The 22,880-nt window shown below is 35.2% G+C and overlaps 1 protein-coding gene across 2 annotated transcripts; it reads right to left on the bottom strand.

Moving 5' to 3' along the window:
* Positions 1–1,222: 1,222 nt before the first annotated feature.
* Positions 1,223–22,309, bottom strand: LOC126835527 (protein charybde-like). 2 transcript variants are annotated; one of them, XM_050568184.1, is made up of 4 exons: positions 22,157–22,309; positions 2,024–2,216; positions 1,705–1,860; positions 1,223–1,582 (listed from the first exon to the last, which is right to left on the bottom strand). In XM_050568184.1, exons 1-4 carry the CDS (start codon positions 22,275–22,277, stop codon positions 1,498–1,500), a joined length of 555 nt encoding a protein of 184 aa, XP_050424141.1. In that variant the 5' UTR covers positions 22,278–22,309; the 3' UTR covers positions 1,223–1,497. The 2 variants fall into 2 exon arrangements, with proteins under 2 accessions (XP_050424141.1, XP_050424142.1); XM_050568185.1 differs by lacking the exon at positions 22,157–22,309 and adding an exon at positions 2,334–2,643.
* Positions 22,310–22,880: the final 571 nt, after the last annotated feature.

Here is a 22,880-nt window from a genome sequence, read left to right as displayed (position 1 = left end):
CCATACTTTTAATATGTATACAACTCGTACAGGCATTACAAAATATCATAAATATCTGTATTATAATGCATATAATATACATACATTTGTTTATATATACCTGCATTTATATCTTACATTGAATTGTGAAGAACACAAATACAATACTTAAGCTCTCTAAAGAAAAATAATAATAGTTTAAATATTTTATCATTAAAATATGAGCGTACATATTATTACCATTTTTAAATATACATTAAATTTTCTTTTGTGATGTCAGATAGGAACACTTAATCTAAAGTTAACTGTGTCTATTTCACGAAATAATGTTTTTTTTTAATATTAATTATTTTTTATGTATATTTATAGGTAAATATATTTTAACGTGAAAGACATCTTGGCAAAAATTTGAAAACACCTATTTTTTAATTTTCATAATTTAATCCTATATAAATAATTTGTATATATATATTTTTTTTTTGGTGCGATATATATGTATAGCTTAAATAAGTTAATTTGGTTAAAAACTATATTGTTAATTCTAATTATATGCTTTGTCTGGACACACGCAGCATTTAACACTCAAATATATTAAATATGAAATATAATATAATTTTTTTTTTGATTTTTTTCCTAAATAAATTATTATGATCCTAGTTAGATCAAAATGAATTTACACTGTCTCTATGTATAGTTCACTTAAAAAATATGTACGTTTAATTGAAAAAAACGAAAGTGATCTACGAGACGATTTTTTTACGGAAACTACAAATTCTTAATATATCTACGTACTTAATAAACCTAATATATATAATAAATATGCATGTATATATCTATATCTATATAAAGCCGATAAAGACCAACAAATTATGGATAAAAAAAAGGAAAAAATTAATAATAATTATAATCTGGCGAATATATATATATATATATATATTCATGTATAAATTTTTAGACAAAAATAATAACGAGAACAAAAATTAAACGTAACACAAAATCCGATCACATAATTTTAAAACTTTCGTGCATGTATACATATATATACACATATTTTAATTTGTATATATATATATTATACATATAGATATAAATAAATATAGGTTTTTTATTTTCATATTAACTTTTTAACGTAATACATGTATATATAAATAATATATACACTCTCAATACATTATTCACTTCCACTCCGACAAGACAACACCAAGGAAGAACGTAGGTGGCATTTACGCGATTTCTTTTATTATTATTTTTTTTTTTTTTTTTAATAACAATACGATCATTACTTGACGGTAGCAGTAGCAGTGACCGGCGTACGCCGCTCGACGCGTGTGTACTTTGTTATTTCGTCAAAAAAACGCACAGGCTGTTCCGTGGGGATCAGTCTTGGCTCTCTCTCACTCACATCAGTGATGGCGGTGTTGTTGGTGGTAGAAATGGTAGTGATGGTGTTTTGATGAGATACTGATAATGAGAAGGAGGTGGAGATGGCGTACGGCGGCGCCGGACAACCGGCGCTTCTCACTCTAAAAAAGACCTGTACAGCTTCCGTTTTTCTATGGTGAATTCGTGGTCGATCACTATGGTGCCTCCTTTTGTAAGATTCCTGTTTACACACAGCAAAACGATGGGGGTCAGAAACGGAAACAATTTTCGAAACGGGAAATAAAACGATAGTCGACCACGACAGTTGGAAGCGATTTCGTAAACAGTAAAATCAATTCTTACCTAATGAATAGTGGAATGAGCGACCATGTATTTCGAGGGTCTTGTTTGAGTGTGAGGAACAGCTCGAACGTCGACACAGTGTTTGTGTCGCATTTGATTGTACCGATTTTCCGACACTCTTGGTCGCCTTCGAAATTCAGGTACAAGGTACATCCTCTGTGAGGAAAAAATAAGTATTATTAAACTGGCCGGAAAAATTTGGTCTGAACGGGAAAATCGTTTAAATAGCTTTTTGATCCACCAAAAAATGAATTAACTCGACAATTTTTTATTTTTTTTTTTGGAAGGGAAAACAAAATTGAAGCTAAAATAAACTCACCGGAGACCGCAGGGTTCACTTTCTGCCATTTTAAGAACGTCTCTGGCTATCCTCCGGAGAAGGTCTGGTGGTAGCAACACTTCTCCGCACGATAATTGCGCTCGTTTGGCCGCCCGAAGCTCTTCTTCTAGTCTCTGGTGTAGCGCCATAAACGCGCTAGTTTCCGACTCTATGTCCTCCAGCTTCAAAATTCCTGTACACACAATACACACGAATCTTTAGCATGATGCGTTAAAAAAAATAATAATAATTGTATACAAAAAAATAATTATTTTCTTTTAAATTATAAAAACAAAAAAAAAGCAAGTACCGAGCGTGGAATGAACGGGATACGACGGTTGTATATAATACGGAGGTACGACTTCCATTTTTTTCGCAATTTTTTTTGTGCGTTTCGTTTTTAAAAATAAATTGAATACCGGCAAGTTTCAATTGTCGAAGGGAAAAATGAACACGGTGATTACGATTTCAATTTATTATACTCGCACACTGTATTCCGTATGAGCCGCCTGTGTCGTACAGCTAAGGACTAAACCGAATCTGAACGCAGCGGTAGAACGGATAACGACTATCGCCTGGTAGGTACGCGTACAAACTAAATTCTGAAACTGACTGTACTACCGATTGCCGAGCATAGCCGGCCGGCACGATCAGCTGTTCGAACAAAGAGACCCCGCGGCCCGCTCTACGCTCCGCCCGTACCGCACTCTACCGACACCGTACACCACTACACCGTTGACTGCCACCACCAAACTGTGCCGGCGTGACGGCAAGTGGGGGACGATCACTCCACCGCCGCCCGGACCCGTTCCCGTGTATTTTGGCCCGAAGGCCCTAAATAATACTCGCACACACGCGCACTCACTGGCCGTTCTATCTCTGCCTCGCCGCCCTCCTCGCCCGACCACTGCCGTTCCACCTCACCGCCACTCCACCCGGCTCACACCGCCGCCGTACCTTTATAACCACGGGCGGACCGTCGTTGTGTCGTCGACGTCGTGTTCCAAACTTCCCTTTGTTTGAAAACACCGACGCGCACGCACAAATAAACACGTACGCAATCGGCGGTCGTGGGCGTATTTCGTGGCACGGCCGGACCGAGGAAGCAGAAGCAGAATAAGAATAAGAAGAAGAGGCGACGGCGGCGAAGAGGGGTTTATACTACGGGCCTTTGTCTGCGGCCTCAGGACATCCGGATAACGCTAGCTAGCCGCACAAAACCGTCGGATACGCACTACCTATAACAACACAACAAGAAACATCTCGATGCTCGAGTACCTGTATAATACAACTAGAATATTTTTTTATTTTTTATCTAATAATTTCGACCTATGGGTTTTTTTTCTCTTCCGTACAAACTAAATTGCACGTATACCAGCCGCGTAACACCGAAGACAACAACAATAATAATATTATCATATTATTGCTATACAACATAGTTGACGTACGAACCGAAATAGTAGGCGTTTGACGCTTGCCAAGAGAGAGAACCACGACCGAATATTAGCTGTTGTAGTAACCGGCGGCTGTAAGAGAAAAACGGTAGACGAGCACACTTTTCGACCTTGAACGCAGCTCGCGTAGCGGTAAATTAAAAAAAAACTAATAATTACCAATCCAATGACGAGTACGCTCAGCCAGTTGGCAACAAGGAATACTCCCAACTAAAAAAATAAATAAGACACCTCGACGCGCGGAAGCTGTGCGTGGGAAAGTGCACGCAATCGAGAGAACAATGAAAAGGTCAAGTAGATAAAAAAATAAAACGAATTTATACCAATTCATACTAATTTTTCTCATTTAGAGAGTAATATCACGCTTGATCATTTTTGACACAAACAAAAAAAAGTTCGGAAACTTTTGTATCTTATAAAGAAGTTCGAAATAAATGTCGGTTTCATGCTTGATATCGGTTTATTACTATATACGTTTTCATAAAGGTACCTCTAATTTAGTATTTATATAATCAGCCATATAGATGTTTCCAAACAAAAACCGGGTACGCGAATAACTCAGATAGCTATAATAATATGTCCTTCAAAAGAATGATGTTTCGGTCAGGGACCTTTTGTGCACGTGTTGGCCCTTGGCAATCTGTACCGTTTAACCTAATGCGTACCTACTACGATGAAAAGGCTACCCATATAAAACATGGCGGCAGACCATCGGACCACAGAGACCTATTTTGTAGATTCACATTAAATCCGAACGATATACAAATATATTTTACACGGTTTTAATCTGTATATTCGGTCATAAGTGGAATATCTGCTGAGTAATGACTAACGATTTCTATTTTCAAGATTCGCAAAATATAATATTGCCGTTTGATACGAGTTAAAATCAGATACCGAGGCTTCGGGGCTTTTACAAATTACATATTATATTAGTGTTATTAACGCTCGAATAGACGATACTTGTGTTTATGTTCCTATAAAAAGCAAAAGTTGCGCAGTAATAATTTATCCCTGTTCCGCGGCACGGCTGCTGATGAAAATGTCCTTGACGGAACCCCGATTTTAATGAAGATGAAATCGTCGGTTCCATTTGGCAGAGATGTAAGAGAATGAGGCGAGGGGAGGGGTCCTTTTGTCAATGTTGTACGCTATATACAATCCTGCTGTTCCCGCTCCCCGCTCCAGGGAATACGACACCCGCTGCGTTGGCGAGGGAGATGCGAAACCAAACTGTGTAATCGTCTAAACCAGCAAAATGCTATCAGAGAGAGTCCTGTTAATACGTTCAACCCTTTATCTTCTTCTCGGTTTCAGGTAGAGAGATATTTTTAAATACTTTACGCTCCGGTAAAACTTAATAATTCATTGCTGTATGTAATTCATAAGGATTTACTCGAGTGACGTCACAAAGAACAATCTAATTCAACTATCATAGGATAATAGCCCTTTTCGTATAATATTATTAATATTAAAATCTATTTTAAACGCGTTCAAAAAACTTGTATACACGCAATTGATCGCTCTGTACACAAGCATAATTTTTTTATAACAAAAACAACTTAAAACTCAGTGTTTTCATTGTGCTAGCATTGGTTGTATTGATTTTCGATGAATAAAAAAAAATTATGTTATATTTTGCAATACTAATCAACAGATCAGCAATTTTGTAAAGATAACGTATCTTTTAAAAAGCAAGCCGCATCAGTTATATTTTCATTGTGAACGGTTTTTTAAAAGTAGTTTCAATACAGTATTAGTCGGTTTAAAGGTTTGAACAGCAACTTTAATTTTTATTGATTCTAATAAAATCAAACGCCATCGATACTATGATACTAATGTGTTATAATTATTTTTATTAATCAGACATATTATGTAAATGTAATAATGTCAGTCAAAAGAAAATATACCGGGTGATTCTTTTAACGCCCTACACTAGTTTGCTCTTATAATAATTTCAATTTTGTATTGTTTCTTTTTTGAAAAACATTTTTATTTATGTTATAGTATAATATTAGACAATACTCAAATGTTTATCTTTTTTAGTATTTGCTATTTTTAAAGTTATTTAAGTGTACAATTTAGGAGGGGTGGTGGAGTGCGGTTGAGAAATGCACACAGATAAAAATAACTCTACTCTCCACCCTTCCTCCCGTCTTAAATTTTAAACTTTACAAATATATTGTACAATTTAAATTTAAAAAATACAAAATAATTATTGTTTTTCAATTATAAACACTAAAACATTCATTCGCTAGGTCACATTGTATTGTTTAAGTATAAGAGTAGCGTAGAATAAACTAGAGGTGCCTTTGGGACAACTAAAGGGACGAAGAGCTTATAAATGAGCTTTGAAAAGGTAAGAAATCTGAGGGGCGAGTAACCGAGATTTCGGAAATCAGCGGGTCAACATAAATTACTCCTTGTCGGTCGAAAGCGGTTAGGCAATGCAAAGCGCACGGGCGGCCAAATGTTATCTGCGAACGCCGCACGGTCAACAATAAAGTGACCGTTTTGCCAAATAGTTTTTCGACTAGACCCCCGGAGTTTCTAATGGGTTAGTTCGTGGGGTGAGAAAGTGTTTTGTGCTCAATGGGCGACGGCGAAAAACAAACTCTTTTTGGCTAAGAGTCAGTCGCGAATTTGGCTTTGAGCGAGTATATTATAGTAGTGCAGTTATTATTTTCATTAAAGCGCGCACACACACACGACGCTATAGGCAAGTACAAGTAATGACGCCCCGTGAAGTAACAAAACAACAGCGAGTACAGTGTGTGCTGTTGGATGGGGTGGGGGGTATATAAGCGACTATGGTGAAGCAGCGGTGATCGATAGATCTAGCGACACCGTTGTACCCGATTACGTGAATAGATTTCCTTTGTGAGGGATTCCCCTAAAAAAACTATATAAATTCATTAAAAAAAAAAGGGGTCGATGTGCATCGTTTTTCCTGACCATTGCGCATTCGGGCGACGGCGATGGTAGTCGTACATCCCACAGGGATTTTGTCATAGCCAAAACGATTTTCTCGGGCACCTTAAAAACATAATAATAAGTACCTCTGGAAAGCCGGTTTTGACGGTACACAAACACAATGAACACCGACAATCACGAGATATTATGGTTGGTTATATGTACAATGTTATATAGTGAGGGACCCACAGAGATTTTATGGACGGGTTTTACGGACAAGTAAAAAAACACAACACAAAGAGCCGTGGGTGTTAACCGGTTAACTCATAACCACTCGCGCTCAATACAGAAGCTACGGTTATGACGGGTTGCTCTTACTTTTTTTTCTCTTTTAATACTTTTATGTGTTTGTTTGTGCGTTAGAAATTAGAGTCGACCGGTTTACACGAGTATATAATATGTTATTGTACTTAAACATGTATATGCATTTTTGGGGTACGACCCGCTACAATGTTGCACGAATAACATTGGGGATAATAGCAGGCGGTAACTTAATGCGTGGAATAGTTTAATATAATAACAACAATGTAACACAGTCAAAATGCAGTATTATGTAAGCTTATACATTTATTACAAGTATTGTAACAAATAATACAAGCATAAAAATCATTTAAACAACGTCAAAAACGCCTCCATCGAAAAAAATAGCCAAGACCAAACTTAGTTTCAGGTAAGAGGTTGGGTTTCCAGAAGTTCTATAGAGAACCAGATATTAACATTGCTCAGTTGATATTTGTAATAGTTTAGTTGTATTTTTATTTGATTAAGTATTTAATGTATGTTATTGCAATTATGCTGAAATAAATAAATACAAAATATATACGTGTGACCAAAGTTAAATTTAACCCCTGATTTTTGGTGATAATATACTAAAATTGTGTAAAAGTAACCTATGTGAAACAATTTTAACATTAAAAGTTTTTGTGATTCTTTTAAGTCAGAAGCTAGATTTAGGAGGGGTGACTTTTGAAACTTAAATGCTAATGTATACATTTATTTCGTATTTTAAATGTAGTATAACTTTTTGAAAATTTTGACTGCTCATTTGTCTCATTTTGCGCTCAGTTTATCACATTAAAGGTTAGGTTAGGTTTAAACAATCAATACAACGCACGTTTTGTTGTACCGTTGATTTATTAGATAAATATATAGATGTTGTCTATTATATCTAACAACTTTTATTGTAACTTTCGTTCTAGAGACTCTCATTCCGAATACGTAGGCTATCTAGAGCATTACTAGCTACAAATTATTAGCCCCTTCCCTCCCAACGGCCATATTTTTCAAAATTATTTTATTTATAGTTGGGTCATTTACTTACTATATTGGGGTAACCAAAAATGTAATTTTTTGACTAAAGACAAAACAAATAAACTTCATTAATTAATTTTTAACAGTGACTCAAAAGAAAAAAAGTAGCAGTGAGGTCTTATAGCGCACCGATTTATTTTTCATTTTCCCTACCTACCCTAATAAAATAGTGCCATAAAGGACAAAGCGGATACAAATATATATTGTTATATTCCCCGATAAAGTACTTAATTGGAATTTGGATGCCATTTAAATAATCTTTAGTTTTTCTTATATCAGTGATATCAGCGTTTAATAAATCAGTGCGTAAATTAGTAATCGTATAATATAAGACAATTCCGAATGATTTATAAGATAGTTATAACCAGATAGGACTCGTGCATACTGTATACTGATACATCAAGAAAATTGCGGATTTACTCGCAAACATTTTTTTGAATATCAGTGGCGTAAGTAAGAGAAATAAAGTTCGGGGGTTATAACCCTTTTCGCGGAGTTGAAATGTTTGAGCTAGCTCGATTGCTCTTTATAATGAAAATGTCATACTCACTTCTATGTATTAATCATTTTAACTACAATTTCATACACCATTTCTTTAAATGTGTTTACTCTTATTCATTTTTGAAGTTTTTACTAATATTTTTAACAATATTTTTTTTGAAAATGCGAAAATGATATAATTGAAAACACCAATATGAAAAGCCTGTGTCCTTTCTGGCCTTGCAATAATATGTTTTTGTATAAAAACACATTTTAGAAAAAAAAAATCCTTGGCCTTTGCTATTTAATGTCAGCTAGGACATTATTCGTAGAATATAATAATAGTTTATTAAATCTAATAGAAAAAACAGGCAATAGGCAGCCATAAAATAAATTAAAAACCAGGAAAGGGACATTGTGCGAACATTTTACTTTGCTCACGATATGAATTTGGGCGGATTTAGCAAAACTCAACGTCCCCACTGCAACAGTTATTTTTCGTTTCTAATTAAATTGTTCACAATAAAACATTAATGAAATTAACTTTTGGTGCCCACGCAGTTGAGATTTAACTAGACGATAAGCTACATTGCGTGCCACCGTTGAGTTATGCTATCATTACAACCTATGTACTGTACCTATATGTATATACAATGTATCAATTATATGTATATATATATATATATATATTACGAATGTATAGGAGCTAAAATAATGTATGTATATAGGGACACAGTACATTGTATACGCACGCATCATCACGTAGCGGCACGAGACAAAGGAACAATGTAACGCCACGGTGGAGGTGGTAGAGCTGGTAAGGGTGGCGGAGAGCAGGGTAAACGACGACCAGTGCGAACGAACGGGGAAATCAATAGTCAACCTTGACAAAGGCAACCAGCAAAGGCCGGTAAGTGGTGGTGGCGGGACGTTTCTGCCAGCTGGTCGATGTGGAAGATGGCAATGGCTGTAGTGGGGGCAAGGGGGAACGCCGGAAAATCGTTATTCCCCGGGGTTAGTTCATGCGCACCGCAAGCTTCTTTGTTCCGGTGCACTTCATTCATCCGGCCGAGCGTCCCTTCGACCGTGCCCGCTCTTCCCGTCCACCCGTTGCAAAACACATTCGCGCATTTCGGGTTGCAGGTTTACGGGCAAAGAAACGGGGGGACGGTAGCCCTTTGGAGGGTGGTAGAGTGTGCGAGGGGCGAGAGCGAGGCAGAATGTTATAGAAGACAATGACGCCGGTGATTTTTACGCAAAAAGGACGAGGGGATTGGAAACCACCTCCGGTTTCTAATTTTTTAGGGTGAAATTTTCTAGGGGGCAACTGTAAGGTTAAAAAAAAAGTTGCGCCCCTTCGTAACCACCTCAACAAAAAATATATCGTTCGACATTGCCATCACGTGTCATGGCTTAACGTTTGGTCTATTTGATACGAGCGACATAATATTATGTAAATATTAAACTTTTTTGCTCATGGTATTTATTTAAGTATAACTTCTAATCATTTTCCACTATTAAGCAATCATAGCTTAACAGTGAAAGCACCCAGCCGTATAGTATTTTGCCGCTTAGTGTAATGCCTATTTTATGTGTATTATAATAACTCATATTATCAGTAAAAAGCGTTCGCAGTATAATGAAATATAAACAAGAAATCGAAATTTCTTAACAAATATTAAATTACATCATATTTTACGTAAACATTACAAATTAACACCAAACATTAAACGTTATTCAATTTGATCGTTTGAAATTTTTAGTTAATAGAAAATGTTTACCACTATTATAATTTATTATTTTAGTAAACGTTAACCATTTGCTTATGAGTAGTAAGCGAATGGTTATACCACTTATGTGGTAAGTGGTACTGAGTTGAGGAGAAAAATCGTTTTAGGTCGGTTAAATTTTCATGGCCAGCGTTCAAATAATAATGAACACGGTTTTAGGTAAATAACGTCGATTGTAATACGATTATAGTAAATGGTGCTATATTATACAATAAAAACAATAATAAAACTAATTAGTAGCGATTTAACTTCGGTCTTCTTCGCGGTACCTTTCGAACAAAGTTTTATCACACAACAATAGGGTCGTATGCACAGTATGGTATTCTCTTTGTATAATTTTAAGAACCCGCGTTTACTTGCTCAGCCTTCAATGAAGACTGAAGTGACGCCCCCCGGCCTGTATATAATTATAATGCAATGCGTGTATATGTTTAGCGTGAGCTTGGGAATTTGGCGTGGACGTAAATGTGTTCTTCGAGGAAAGTTGTTTTGATTAGCTACAGAAAACCGTATACCAAGAATGTATGAGAAATGTACGCCTTTTTTTTTTTATTCACGCGATGACTCGTGTCATTACGTTGGTACCGCTTTTTTATGCCGCTACATCATGCTAAAGAGGAAAGGGGAAAGGTGACTATAAAGCGTAAATTAAGGCTATTAATTTTGGGGGAGGCTAAACCTTCTCACAGATAAAACAAATGTAAAATCCTGGTTACCAACCCTTCGACACTAACAATTCGTTTTAAGTGGTTAACAATAAGCTTGCCAAATTGCGTTGACGAATTCCAGTGTAGCTCACGACTACTCGGGCGGGATAAGTTGATTAATAAAATAATTATACTGTGTCTTACGTTTACTTGCGGAAAAGACGGTCTTCTCTAAATGTTTTCCTCCAGTTCACTGCCGACATTGGCCGATACCGTGCCAATTTGTCAGAGCAACAACCACGTTTAACGCACCGCGGTGGAACATGGCAAAAGGAGCGATACACGTTAATACACAACGGTCTGACGAACACATAAAATAAACACATATCCGATTTACAGTTCATTATATTATTATAATATTAATTGCGTATTTTAAGTAAAAAAATAGATATACAAGCGTGTAAGCTTTTGTAGAAACAACGAAATCATTCGTACGGCTCGTGTATCCCGTTGGCGTATCATGTACCTACAATTGTGCTGCGTTCGATAGTAATAATGATATTATACAAATATTACGTATTCTGGTTACGAACGTATTATCATGCTTCCCGAAAGGTCATACAGTAAAAATAAGAAAACAATAATAATTAGCGATAGCGAGAATTCGTTTTACCCGGTTTGTTGTCGATAACCTTTTGAATGAATAATGGGAAAAATCCTTTTGAAAATTCCGACTTCATGTTTACACATTTGTCTCTAACGGGGTTAAACGACGATTCTAGCTAGAATCTGTAAATAATACAATTATTAGAATATGGTTTTGTTTCAATGAAAATTGTTTTATAATCGTCATTGAATAAAACTCGTGTGCTCGTATTAACAAACGGCGATGGGAACTTTTTGTTGTTGAATTACAACGAACCATTGTGATGTGGGCGTGTTGAGTTCAGAGGATTGAATTCAGGAGTTTTGATGAATTAGGTAAAAGCGCGATCATTGTCTTGAGATTTCGAAAAAAACTTTATTTATCATAACCAAGAGAAATAAACGCGTTAACGATTTATAGTATAATGTATAACAGAAAATCGGTTTTAAAAAAATCCCACAATATTTCCAAAAATCTATGTCTTGTAATGAGCTAAGAAATCAATAGAAACTTAATCTTATGAACAAAACAATATTAAAAACTGAATCATAGTTTTTTATAGGTAGCAAGTATAATTACATTATTATATAGACTAGGGGCTTGAAGACCCATACGGAGTCTTGTGTAATATATAGTCTTGAAATAGACATGGGATCGAACGTATGGCTTCTTTTTCAATTTTTTGGCAGTCGGAGACGGCACGCTAACCAGGGGATTTTAATAATGCATAAGAAAACGAAAACAACTTTATTTTTCTATACGCCATCGCCGTATTGACCAGAGACTGAGACCGAGATCTCCTTACCGTGCCAGTACGCGACATTATATGGTTGTTTATTGGTATGATTTGCAGCTTATCCACGTCCCAATCTACTGGAATCAAAAATAGAGGGAAATGTTGAGAACATGCCAAAATGCTACCGTTGGGCTTTGGCTGGTTTAACTTCGGCCGAAAGCAATATATTATATTTGGCTGCGTTGTAAGTTATTGATTATCTTTGTTTTTTTTTTGTAAAGCATAAAATTGGTTTAAATAATAAATCTCTGCGAGGTCGGATAACATCCATAATAAAAATTAATAATCAAATGTTTCAAAAGAAATGTGTTTGAACTGGTTAGGAAAAGATAGCTAATGAATTTTGATAAAATCCGCGGTTTACAAATTACAATGGTTAATTGAAACGTAAATGTTGGTCTGAACTCTGTACTTACAAAGTTAATTAAAGCTAGTTTCGACCTATGGATAAACGTAAAAACTGTGTAGACACTAGCACGTTATTAACGTGTCGATAAACATAATATTGAAACAAGTCCTTTAGCAGGAAAATAACAGCTATTACATTAAAAAGTAAATTAATTCGTATTAAATATTTCTGTTTGCAAACAAAACTAAGCCATCGGTAATCAAATAAATATCATCAAGTTTCGTACGATTACTGTGGCTCAGTTTAAGGAGTTTTCTAAATTTTACTATTGGCAGTAAAAATTATTATTATTATAAACGAAAAAAAAATTCTGTGAGTTAAAAAAAATAAATCGTTGACCCACTTTTGTAGTAAAAAGGTTTTAACTCAAAATCGATACTTATTGACGGGCTTTTATTTGCACTAACGCATTAAACGGTAGGCGATGTTTATAAGATATGATATTTGCACAAACTTACATATTTCTGTTATTGTCCCTACCCCTAACCCAACGAGTAGGCGGTTCTATAATAGTAGACGTTTCATATAGGTTAGTCAAACTAAACTTTTTCCTAACAACAATTTTATTTCACTTATGTTGGATTTGCATTAAACAACTATATATTCATATATTAGATACTAAATAAATAACGCTATGAAGGGGACTGAAAAAGCAATTATAAATGTATAATAAAAACAGTGATTAAAAATGAAACATTTTTAGAAAGTAGTTTAATTTATTCATAAATGGATTATTTGATTGATACAAAGTAAATAAATGTATATTAAATTAATAATCGACAATGTTTAAATATGGACTTCAATTTATCTACCTATATCCATTAATAATATTTTGGTAACGTTCCATTTCCTACGTAAAATTATAAACTTTATTAAGTCAAGTATCATGGAAACTTTTGTTAAAATCAAAATAGGAATAGCTATAGAACCGGACATAATAAAATACTTACTTAATTAATGTTCAATAAAGTTCTGGAAAAAGTTATTAAAGAAATGTATATTGAATAGCAAGAAAGAATGCACTGTAGGGCTGCTAGTATAAGCAGAAGACCTAATACTATATCAGAGCCACAGAATAAATTAAAGACATCATTCAGTCGGCTAGAAAAAGCACTAACAAAAATAGGGCTACACGTCAATGAAGAAAAGACAATACACATAACGATATATAACGTTTCTTTGGACTAACGAAGTTGTTAGTATTACAATTCTTGTCAAGAGATTTAAAGAAACAGCTTCATACCACCTTTATTACATATGGGGCAGAGAGTGGGCTAATGAGAAACATAAACATTTCGCGTATTTGAAAGGAAAAGTCTGCGGGGACATTTTTCGAATCTGTGAAGTTGAGCTAGAGTCCAGAAACCAAATATGGTAGAAACCATCAGAAGTAACGAGGGAACACGCGGTCAAGAAATATGTACAAAAGAACAAGGAGTAGGAACAGATTAAAAAGCACGAGCATAAGATACAGACATATATATTCGGGCTGAAGGTCCGCTTTTAACGGCAAGTGCAAAAGCAAAAACCTAGGTTAATATAGGTTACAGCGGATTTAGCAGCAAACTTGTTATTTTAGACGCAAGCGCGTTCAGAATATGTTATCAATGATAACTTTTTTACAACACTAATATACCTAAAATCCGGATTTGACGGATTATCCGGGTTTTCTCAATATTAGTGGTCATCATCTTTGTAAAAGTTCAGATTGTTAGATTAGTATTTAACACATGCGTTGTATGGATAATTGTGTGTAATAAGTATAGGTACGTCCCTTAAGAAAATGACTGGATTTTGAGGCTTTACTGATTGTCAACAGTTGGAAATTTGTGTAACGGCGACCTTATAAAATCATTATTAAAAATACTTGTGTTATATGCATCAAGGAGTTTTCCTTTTTAAGAGCGATCATATCCTCTCTCCACCTAAAGAATAATATATTTATTTAAGTATTACTGGTGTATTAGGCATTGACAACATGTATAATGTGTTATGGCGTTATTTTAAGAACAATTTCATCATTAGCAAAGTTTTTCGGTAAATTCCCAGATAGCTTAATGGCATCTAGATTTTAGTAAATGGCAGATGGCTATAGTGGTGGTTTTAAAGCAATGAGGATTTCAACGCTCAAAAACTTTTTATAGAGGCGCGGTGATCTTCCTATAAATTTATATACATGTTCGGTGGGACTCGGGCTGTATACAAATATTGATTCGGGGAACCTTTACACATCATGTCGTCCGCCGAGATAAAATAGTTCGCCCGATGGGCTTTCATCCACCGCAACACCTGATCGAAAAAAACACACATACCGAACGACTGCCGATATATAGACTATAATATAATTTATATAAAGTTTTTATAAATACTATATAAAATTATAAAATTATTCAGTATATTATATAATTATAACGACTTTAGACGGTAAATTATACTGTTTAAAGAGCAAAGTTGTTTTCATAAAACCGCGTAATGGCTAATGTATGTATATAATGTATATGTATGTGCGTAATGTCTATGCGGCATTCTGACTCAATCCACGCAGTTATCGACCCGACCTCCTCAACATATTTCGAAATTTTATTTTAAAATTCTTTTGGTCTAATATAAGACCTTTATTTTTTTGAAATTTCTATCATTCATTTTTACCCTTAAAAATAGAGGTTTTTAAGTAATTTTTCATGAAATAATAAAACATGTCTTGGTAAAAATTGATATGATATTTGATTATTTTGACATGTTTTATTTTATTTTTAAAAAAAAACAAAAATTATACCTTTTTTCAGATTTTATTACTAAAAAATAATTAAATAAATCACGGCCCATTCCCGTTATTAGACAAAAAGATTTTAATTGAGTCTCATATTTTATGATAAAAATTTCAACATTTAAAAACTGGTCGAAATCAGTTTTTTGTGAAAAATAACTTAAAAAACCTCTATTTTAGGGATAAATATAGAAGAAGGTTTTTCTTGGATTATTGTGGCATGTGCGTTTTGGGCACATGATACTCCCAAAATCCGGTTTATAGCACTAATTAGGTTAGGTATGTTCTCTGTGGCCGGTGACCGAAATAGTCAAATTATTACTAGCTATCAAGTTAACATTGATGTAGGTATAATCGTAGGTTAGATACGGCTACCCAAACCCCAAATTGAATTTAAAGTACTTTATGGCGATTGAAAAAACAGTCTGAAGACTTTAATATTTATAAGGTTTAAGCTTTAACTGCGATTTGCATCTACGTCCGTATCTAGTAACAATGTAGTAGATTCTACTGGCGACTGGAACTGGACTAGTGTTTTTAGACTACGGCACTGGAATTTATAGGATTTTTGAGGAATAAACGGTTTGACGGGCATAGTCGCAAAAGACAAACAGCAACATTATCACGGTTTACGGTTTCATTAATCTCAGCTCAATGATTTCAGGCCTACATAGGAGTAACCGTATAGCACGTCTGACGTCATACATATTATATCCGATGTACGCCGGCACGATAAAAAGAAACGAGCATGTTTGTGTGCATTACGTACATTATACCTATACACCGGCTGTTGCTTACTGTTATTATTATTTTATTTCGACGAAAACAATAATCTTAGCCCGGACGACCGGTCAATGCACGCGCAGTTGTAACCGAAATGGCCTTTTTTCTCGCGGTCGGACTCGGCGTCCTTCGGCGGACATGACGCCTATCCTATTTCGTTGTGCTCGACCGGCAGCGTGTTTCAGGGACAATTTAAGTTTACCGTTAAGTGTGTGTACTCATAGTTTGGTACAATCAAAGCCTAAAAGTATTAATCGTGTACAGAATACTACGCCGGTTGTGAATGTAGGGCAACACGCTAGTCGCTGAGAATCGTCCGCGATACCCGACAAAAGAGAGTTGCAGCTGTATAATCATAATAATAGTACGTACACTGATAAGAATCGTCCGTTGTTGTAATATGTATTTGTATTTGTATTTTGTACATTTATACGTGCGAGAGATGTTTATTATTCCTCCTACTCGCATTGTTTTTATCCTTTTTAAACACGGCCGAATGGTATGAATTATTTTAATTGTTGATTCCAAGGATTATTTGGATTATATTATTATAATATGATGATACCGTAACCGAACCCGGAGGGAAATGAAAAGCGGACACGCACTAACGGCGACGGTTCGGCAAAACTGTTGTTGTCGAAACGCGCGTTTGTAGTTTTCATGTAAATAATAAAACATAATCCGAATTAACATTTTCTCATTTAAATAAATTAAATTACTCGTGAACCGCGGGTGAAAGAATAATAGAAGCGCTCGACAACAATGAAAAAAAAAAACAAATCGAGGTGCTCGTTTGGGACGATTCGTCGTGGTAAAACCACAACAGCAGTAGCAGTATAGCTGCACCACAACGATACAATATGTATAGAAATTATTATAATACACGACCACAGCAACGATCGCGCAAGATATGTGGTTCGGATGTTATTATTGTACTTGGAAATCATCATAATTCTTCTTCGTGTGTACCAGATCATTAGTTCAGCACAACCGAAATGTAACAATATGAAATTTACCATATTTTTTTAAGCTTATATATTATGTTTGAACGCAGATCGATATCCATATAATATATAAATATTTGTTATCAAATTTAGTAAATCGGTTATTATACATTTACGTTAGGACCGTACAGTTTCTCCAAAATGCGCCTCATCTTGTTTCACATTAAAAAAGTGGCGCCCTCTTGAGGCACACAGACCTAGCTCAACCAATAGCTCTGAAGTTTAAACAAATTAAGCGGATTCGTCATTTAAATAATTTCAAACCATCAAAAACATTTTATATAATTTTTAAAAGTTAACTAACTGTGACAAAATAGGTAATTATTCGCCTATGTTATTTTTCTGAGTTTTTAGATGTAAACGGTATTAGTTTTACATTTTAATTATTGTTTGTTCGACTAATCGAATATTTTTTTAGTTATTTTAACAGAATTTATGTACAAATATATTTGGACTGAAGCCTAAAATATACGACTAGTTAATACAACCAGTTTTGAATAATTAACTTTCGAGCACCCTCGGCAACTATGTAGATTGTTACACTTCCTATCTAACGTTCGTTTTTCTCCTTCATCACTTATTAAAAGTCCCTTTCCCTTCTTCAATAATTTTTTTGTCTTATGAAGTCATTCATATTCGTAACTTCATTCCACTATTTTTGTCTTATAACGGCGATTTATTTTATAGTGTGCCGTGTTGGTCTGATGAGTTCGTTTTGTAATTTGTATGCAAATCTGTTTCCGTTATACAACGTATTCTTATTATTTTTTTATTATACTAAATAATAATATGTATAAATAACATTGTATAAGTATGCATATATTTGTCATTTCTTATAACCATTTATTATGATAAATAAGCCCCATTAAAAAAAAAATTATTGAAGCATTTAAAAGTGTAGGCGGAAGGAGAAAAACGGAGAAATAATAGCAATATATTATGTATATTTATTACTTATAAATAATACATTTATTAACTTATACGATTCAAAATTCCAACATCTTAAAGAATATCGAGCAAAAAGGAAACGGTAATTTCGTCAAAATGTCATTAGTCATATGTTTTATACTATTATTATTTAACCAATGAGCCTTGTCTTACTCGTTAGGAGGCATTAGATAGTAGATTACCAAGCAAATAAAGCGACTACGCTCTCACGCATTCAATATTTTTTTTTACAATTTTTTTTCCTTTTATATGACGCATCGATATCTAAATTTTAATTGTACCGACGTTTTAAATGTAATGACTAATAGACAATAGTGTTCGGAAAATACGGAATTTCGCTTATACTTGATTAATGTAATATTAATAAACTTAATATCATGGCAATTCATATACTCTGTCATCCTTTTTTCACGCAGAAATTAAAAATGCTGTGAAATTTCAAATGCGTGAAAATGTATGTCGTGTAAATAACGGCTGTTGTTACAGACAAATGGCTGTAAATATTATTATTTTAATAATATGGCGTATGCGGTAGGTATGGCTTTTTTGACTTGCCATCAACTACGTCGACAAGATCAAAATAACACTCAATACAAATCGTTTATTTTTTACCCTTTAATAATAATTAACACCGCCTGGTAGATGAACTGAACAAAACTCTCGTGTGGTAACCGGTAAAGTTTAACTTTCAAAGTTAATAGAACCATAAAATAATAATAAAAATGTAAAATTGCCGAGAAACCTAAAATTACAATAACCAATACGTGTGTTGTTTCTAAAGAGAATAGACACAACATTGTTTTAACTCGCGTTATCATCTGGTGCACACTTAAAGCCGTGTATCTAAATACCGGGTAAACGGTCGCCGTCAACGGATTGCTTCTCGTGGCGTTAAAAGGAGACTAATTAAAAAAAAAAAAAATAGTAAAAAAACACCAAACTGTAGGAACACCGAGTGAACAAAACGCTACGTTATTCTGACCGTGCCCGAACGGCCGTAAAACAATGGCGTGTAACGTTTTGCCCGTCAGTTATTATTATCGTCGTCTTACCGGCTACATAAACCACAGCTGTTCGGTCGCGTACTGTAATACACTGTATAATATAATAATATTCCACTGCCGTCCATTCGAGGCTGTCTATGGTCCCAATACGGGTTGTGTGTATACACTATGCAGGCACAAGTCGTGCACGGCCGATAAAGATCCGAACACTATAATGGGTTGTCTGTCCGGTACTCCGAGTCCGTGGCTACCGATCGCATAAATGTCAACAAAAAAAAAAAAACGGTCAACAATGATAAACGATCGAACATTTAACAAGTTTTCCTTGCTTTTCATAACGTTTTTATGAACTCACAATCTTGTTTGTCGTTCCGGGTGGAATCTTGCAACTCAAATTTCGAGCATTTCCCGATTAGCTATCCGGCTGAAACTTTCAGGGTAGCTCACAATTCGATGACAATGCATTATTTATCCACAATAGGTTGAAAATTCCACCCCTAAGGTGGTTAAAATGGGGTCGATTTCTTGTCCGTCGTTCCGGGTGGAATTATGCAATTCAAAAAGACTTATTTCTCACCCAGTAGCAAAAATTATGCGCGGTGCGTTTGGGCGTGAACGGTGCTCGGATATGAGCGGTACCAGGTTCAAACCCGTTCCCATCATTACACCCTTTTTTGCATTTTCTCACAACTTTTATTCAACTTTTATGATAATTTATACAGTAATAAATCTAAAATTATAAGCTTTTATATTGATTACTAATTCTTATGATAATCCTTCTGACCATGCAGCAATAACATTGTACATTTAAATGTATAGATACGTACATACGAAAACGAAAAAGAACAAAATAACTAAAGTAGATTAAAAAATTAATCTAAAAATAACGTTTTTATGCGCCTTCAAAAGTATAAAATAACCCTCCGGGGGTCTTGATAACCAACTAGGACAGATGAACTAGAAAAACGTGGGGCGCATCTTTACTACTTCACACGTCTGAGTATATAATAACATTCTCTTCTCATTAATAACTACCTTAACTCATAATTCATGCACAATCATCTTTTCTCTTCTAAATAAAATAATACTTAATGACATGTCATGTAAAATTGAGCACCACATTACTTTAAATATTAAGCAAGTAGGTAGTTAACAAAAAAATTGAAGCAACCTACATAAAACAAACTTTGGAGAGAATAGCAATTAAGTCTTTTCAATTTGCAATGAAATTTAAGGTAAGTGGCACGGAAATCCATTAAGTTTCATTCCCAAAAAAAAGTCATACTATCACTTTCTGATCGGTTCGGTTAGAGGACAGTATTATGAGAGACAACTTAATGCATTAGCATGAAAGCTTAGGTTTTAATATCTAAGTAGAAAGATGCGCCCCGCGTTTTTCTAGTTCACCTGTCCTATTTGGTTATCAAGACTCCCGGAGGGTTATTTTATACTTTTGAAGGCGCATAAAAACGTTATTTTTAGATTAATTTTTTAATCTACTTTATTATTATTATGCGCCCGTTAATTGGCGACGACGCAAGAAATATCCGCCAGATGTGAACGCCGAAAAGATTTTTGTATTTTTCACGAATAATAGTATTGCCATTGATTTTGTTTAAAACGAACCGGTGACGAAAATATTACCTATCCCAAAAGTCGTTGTGTCGATTGAATGTAATTAATTAGCGGGACGCTCCCCTGTATCCGAGGACGGTGTCAGCCGCACACTGTTGTGTCGACGAAAACGGTTTTAACCTATTGTTTCATGTTTTTTACTTAGAACACCTCTGTGTGTCATTAAAATATATTTTTTTGTTTAATCACCAGTATAGAATATATTATTATACATTAATAACATTTAAATCATAGTTCATGCAACACGACAATTATACGTTGTACCATATTGACGCAATCGAACCGTGGTAAGAGTATTAAGTGTCAGAACACCCCCCCCCCCGCTCCATTAAATCCACGTTTATGTAAAATTCAGCAGTGTGGCTTGTGTAAGGAAAATTAGTAGTGTTTGTCCGACCGAAAAAGAGAAAATGTAATCTACTCTACAAATCATCCTAGTTGCGCTTATCGTTATAACTCTAGGTACAAACTGTGTATGTACTCTTGATCAATTTACAATTCGCGTATTATCTATTGAAAATGAAATCATTCCATCAATAATTATTGTTTACCAATGGATGATTAGGTATAAACGTTACACAACACAGCTAGAGAGAGAGACGGCACGTTATAACTTATAAGTTATAAGCGATTGTGTGTGTACATTGTACATAAAATATATTATAAAAATGTTTTATAACGTTATTTCTCAACATATATATTTAATATACCTCGTAGGTTACGTCGTACTATGTACATACCGTTTAATAAAACAAAATTCTTAAATTATTTAGATTGGTTCTTTTTTTTAAGCTTAGTAGATGTTATAAAACAAAAACACGAAAGTTTTATTTTTGGCTTGTTTTCATCAATTATTGTCGATTATATTGTTGTTATGTTGTTCCATTGTCGGACCACATTTGCTACTGACACATGGCGTTCGGGACAATGAAATTAACTATTATTGTTATTATAATAATTATGTCAATTTATTATTTTTTTTTTCAAAACGGAGACAGTGCTGCGAGCGAGAGCTACTACGAATTGTGGCATTATATGAGTAAAATCAATGGCTTAGCCGAGGAACCACGTCAAACCCCCTCTAAAAAGCAAAAAATGTTTTTTTCATCTCTGTTAATGTTTGTCTTTAATTACTGGCGTACATACTTTTCGTGTACTATGATTTCATTGTCTTGATAAAAAAAATGTTTAAATGCCGTTCGCGGTCAAGCCGTTTATTTTGTATAATTTCATATTAACACATAAACGCTGCTCTTGATGTAATTTTTTTTAAAACCTCTTCCCTTTTACCGTCGACCGTTTCCTGACTACGCCACCGTATTAAATATTTTGGTTTTCGTCATATTTATATATAAATATACACCTATATATTATGCACATAAAATATATTATGTAAATTAATGTTCTATGAACCGGCACGGCGGCAGTGGTGTACCCAACTACAGAACACCACACGTACAAAACGCAAGACGTCGCCTCTACTGACCTGTAATCAGCGTGCCGTCTTTGCCGTCGGACGATACCATTGCGTCTTGGCCGTGCCACATGCCGGCTATCTTTCTGAATACGTCCGACAACCGTACGACCTCCCGGCGTGGACTGGACATCGCTTCGGAAGTTACGCGTTGGTGCGCTGTTGGCCGTACACTGAAAGCCGGGACGCCACCACCGACAACGGCTGACGTGAAGCAAACCGGCGCGGACCGACAACGCCGGGCGGACAGCTGTTGCCTCGACACTATCAGCTGATCGTCACTGCCTCGCACGCCTCGTCCTCCACCCGCCACCGAGGACGCGTTATCCTTTCGTTTTCATCGCTGCCCCAGTCCCAGCGTGCACGCTCCGTCCGGCTATGCCGGTTTGACGGCAACACGGCCGTTCGGCTAGCTGCTCACGTCTTCTGACTAGTTGCGACAACTCACACCATCACACCACTACCATTGAGAGTAAACCAACGTCTCGGACGTCCGCCCTACCATAACACTCAACAACATTTTGTGATATCACAAAATTGATCAGTGACGCTTGACAGTCAAGCGAATCGCTAATTATTATACTTGAATATACCTATATTTCTCAAAAACGAAAGACAGAAGTGCGCGCCTAATGACTTTTACAAAATTAAAAAAAACACTGCGCAAAACAATACATTTAGATAACACTCGGGAATGACTTATAACAGTTAATTTATATTGTTAACAACAATTGTT

Source organism: Adelges cooleyi, unplaced genomic scaffold (genome assembly GCF_023614345.1).
Source record: "Adelges cooleyi isolate 19-005CV unplaced genomic scaffold, UGA_ACOO_1.1 ACOO_flye_CR_arks_rails_tigmint_CR_PRNA_23, whole genome shotgun sequence".
Classification (NCBI taxonomy): domain Eukaryota; kingdom Metazoa; phylum Arthropoda; class Insecta; order Hemiptera; family Adelgidae; genus Adelges; species Adelges cooleyi.
The sequence above is the reverse complement of the archived record's forward strand: the minus strand, read 5'-3'. Positions and strand labels throughout refer to the sequence as shown.

Coding starts and splice junctions, on each gene's coding strand:
- LOC126835527 (XM_050568184.1), bottom strand. CDS start 22,277: ATGTCCAGTCCACGCCGGGAGGTCGTACGGTTGTCGGACGTATTCAGA. Junction 2,217..22,156: donor AGACGGCACGCTGATTACAG/GTCAGTAGAGGC, acceptor TTGTGTGTACAG/GAATTTTGAAGCTGGAGGAC. Junction 1,583..1,704: donor CTCATTCCACTATTCATTAG/GTAAGAATTGAT, acceptor GTGTGTAAACAG/GAATCTTACAAAAGGAGGCA.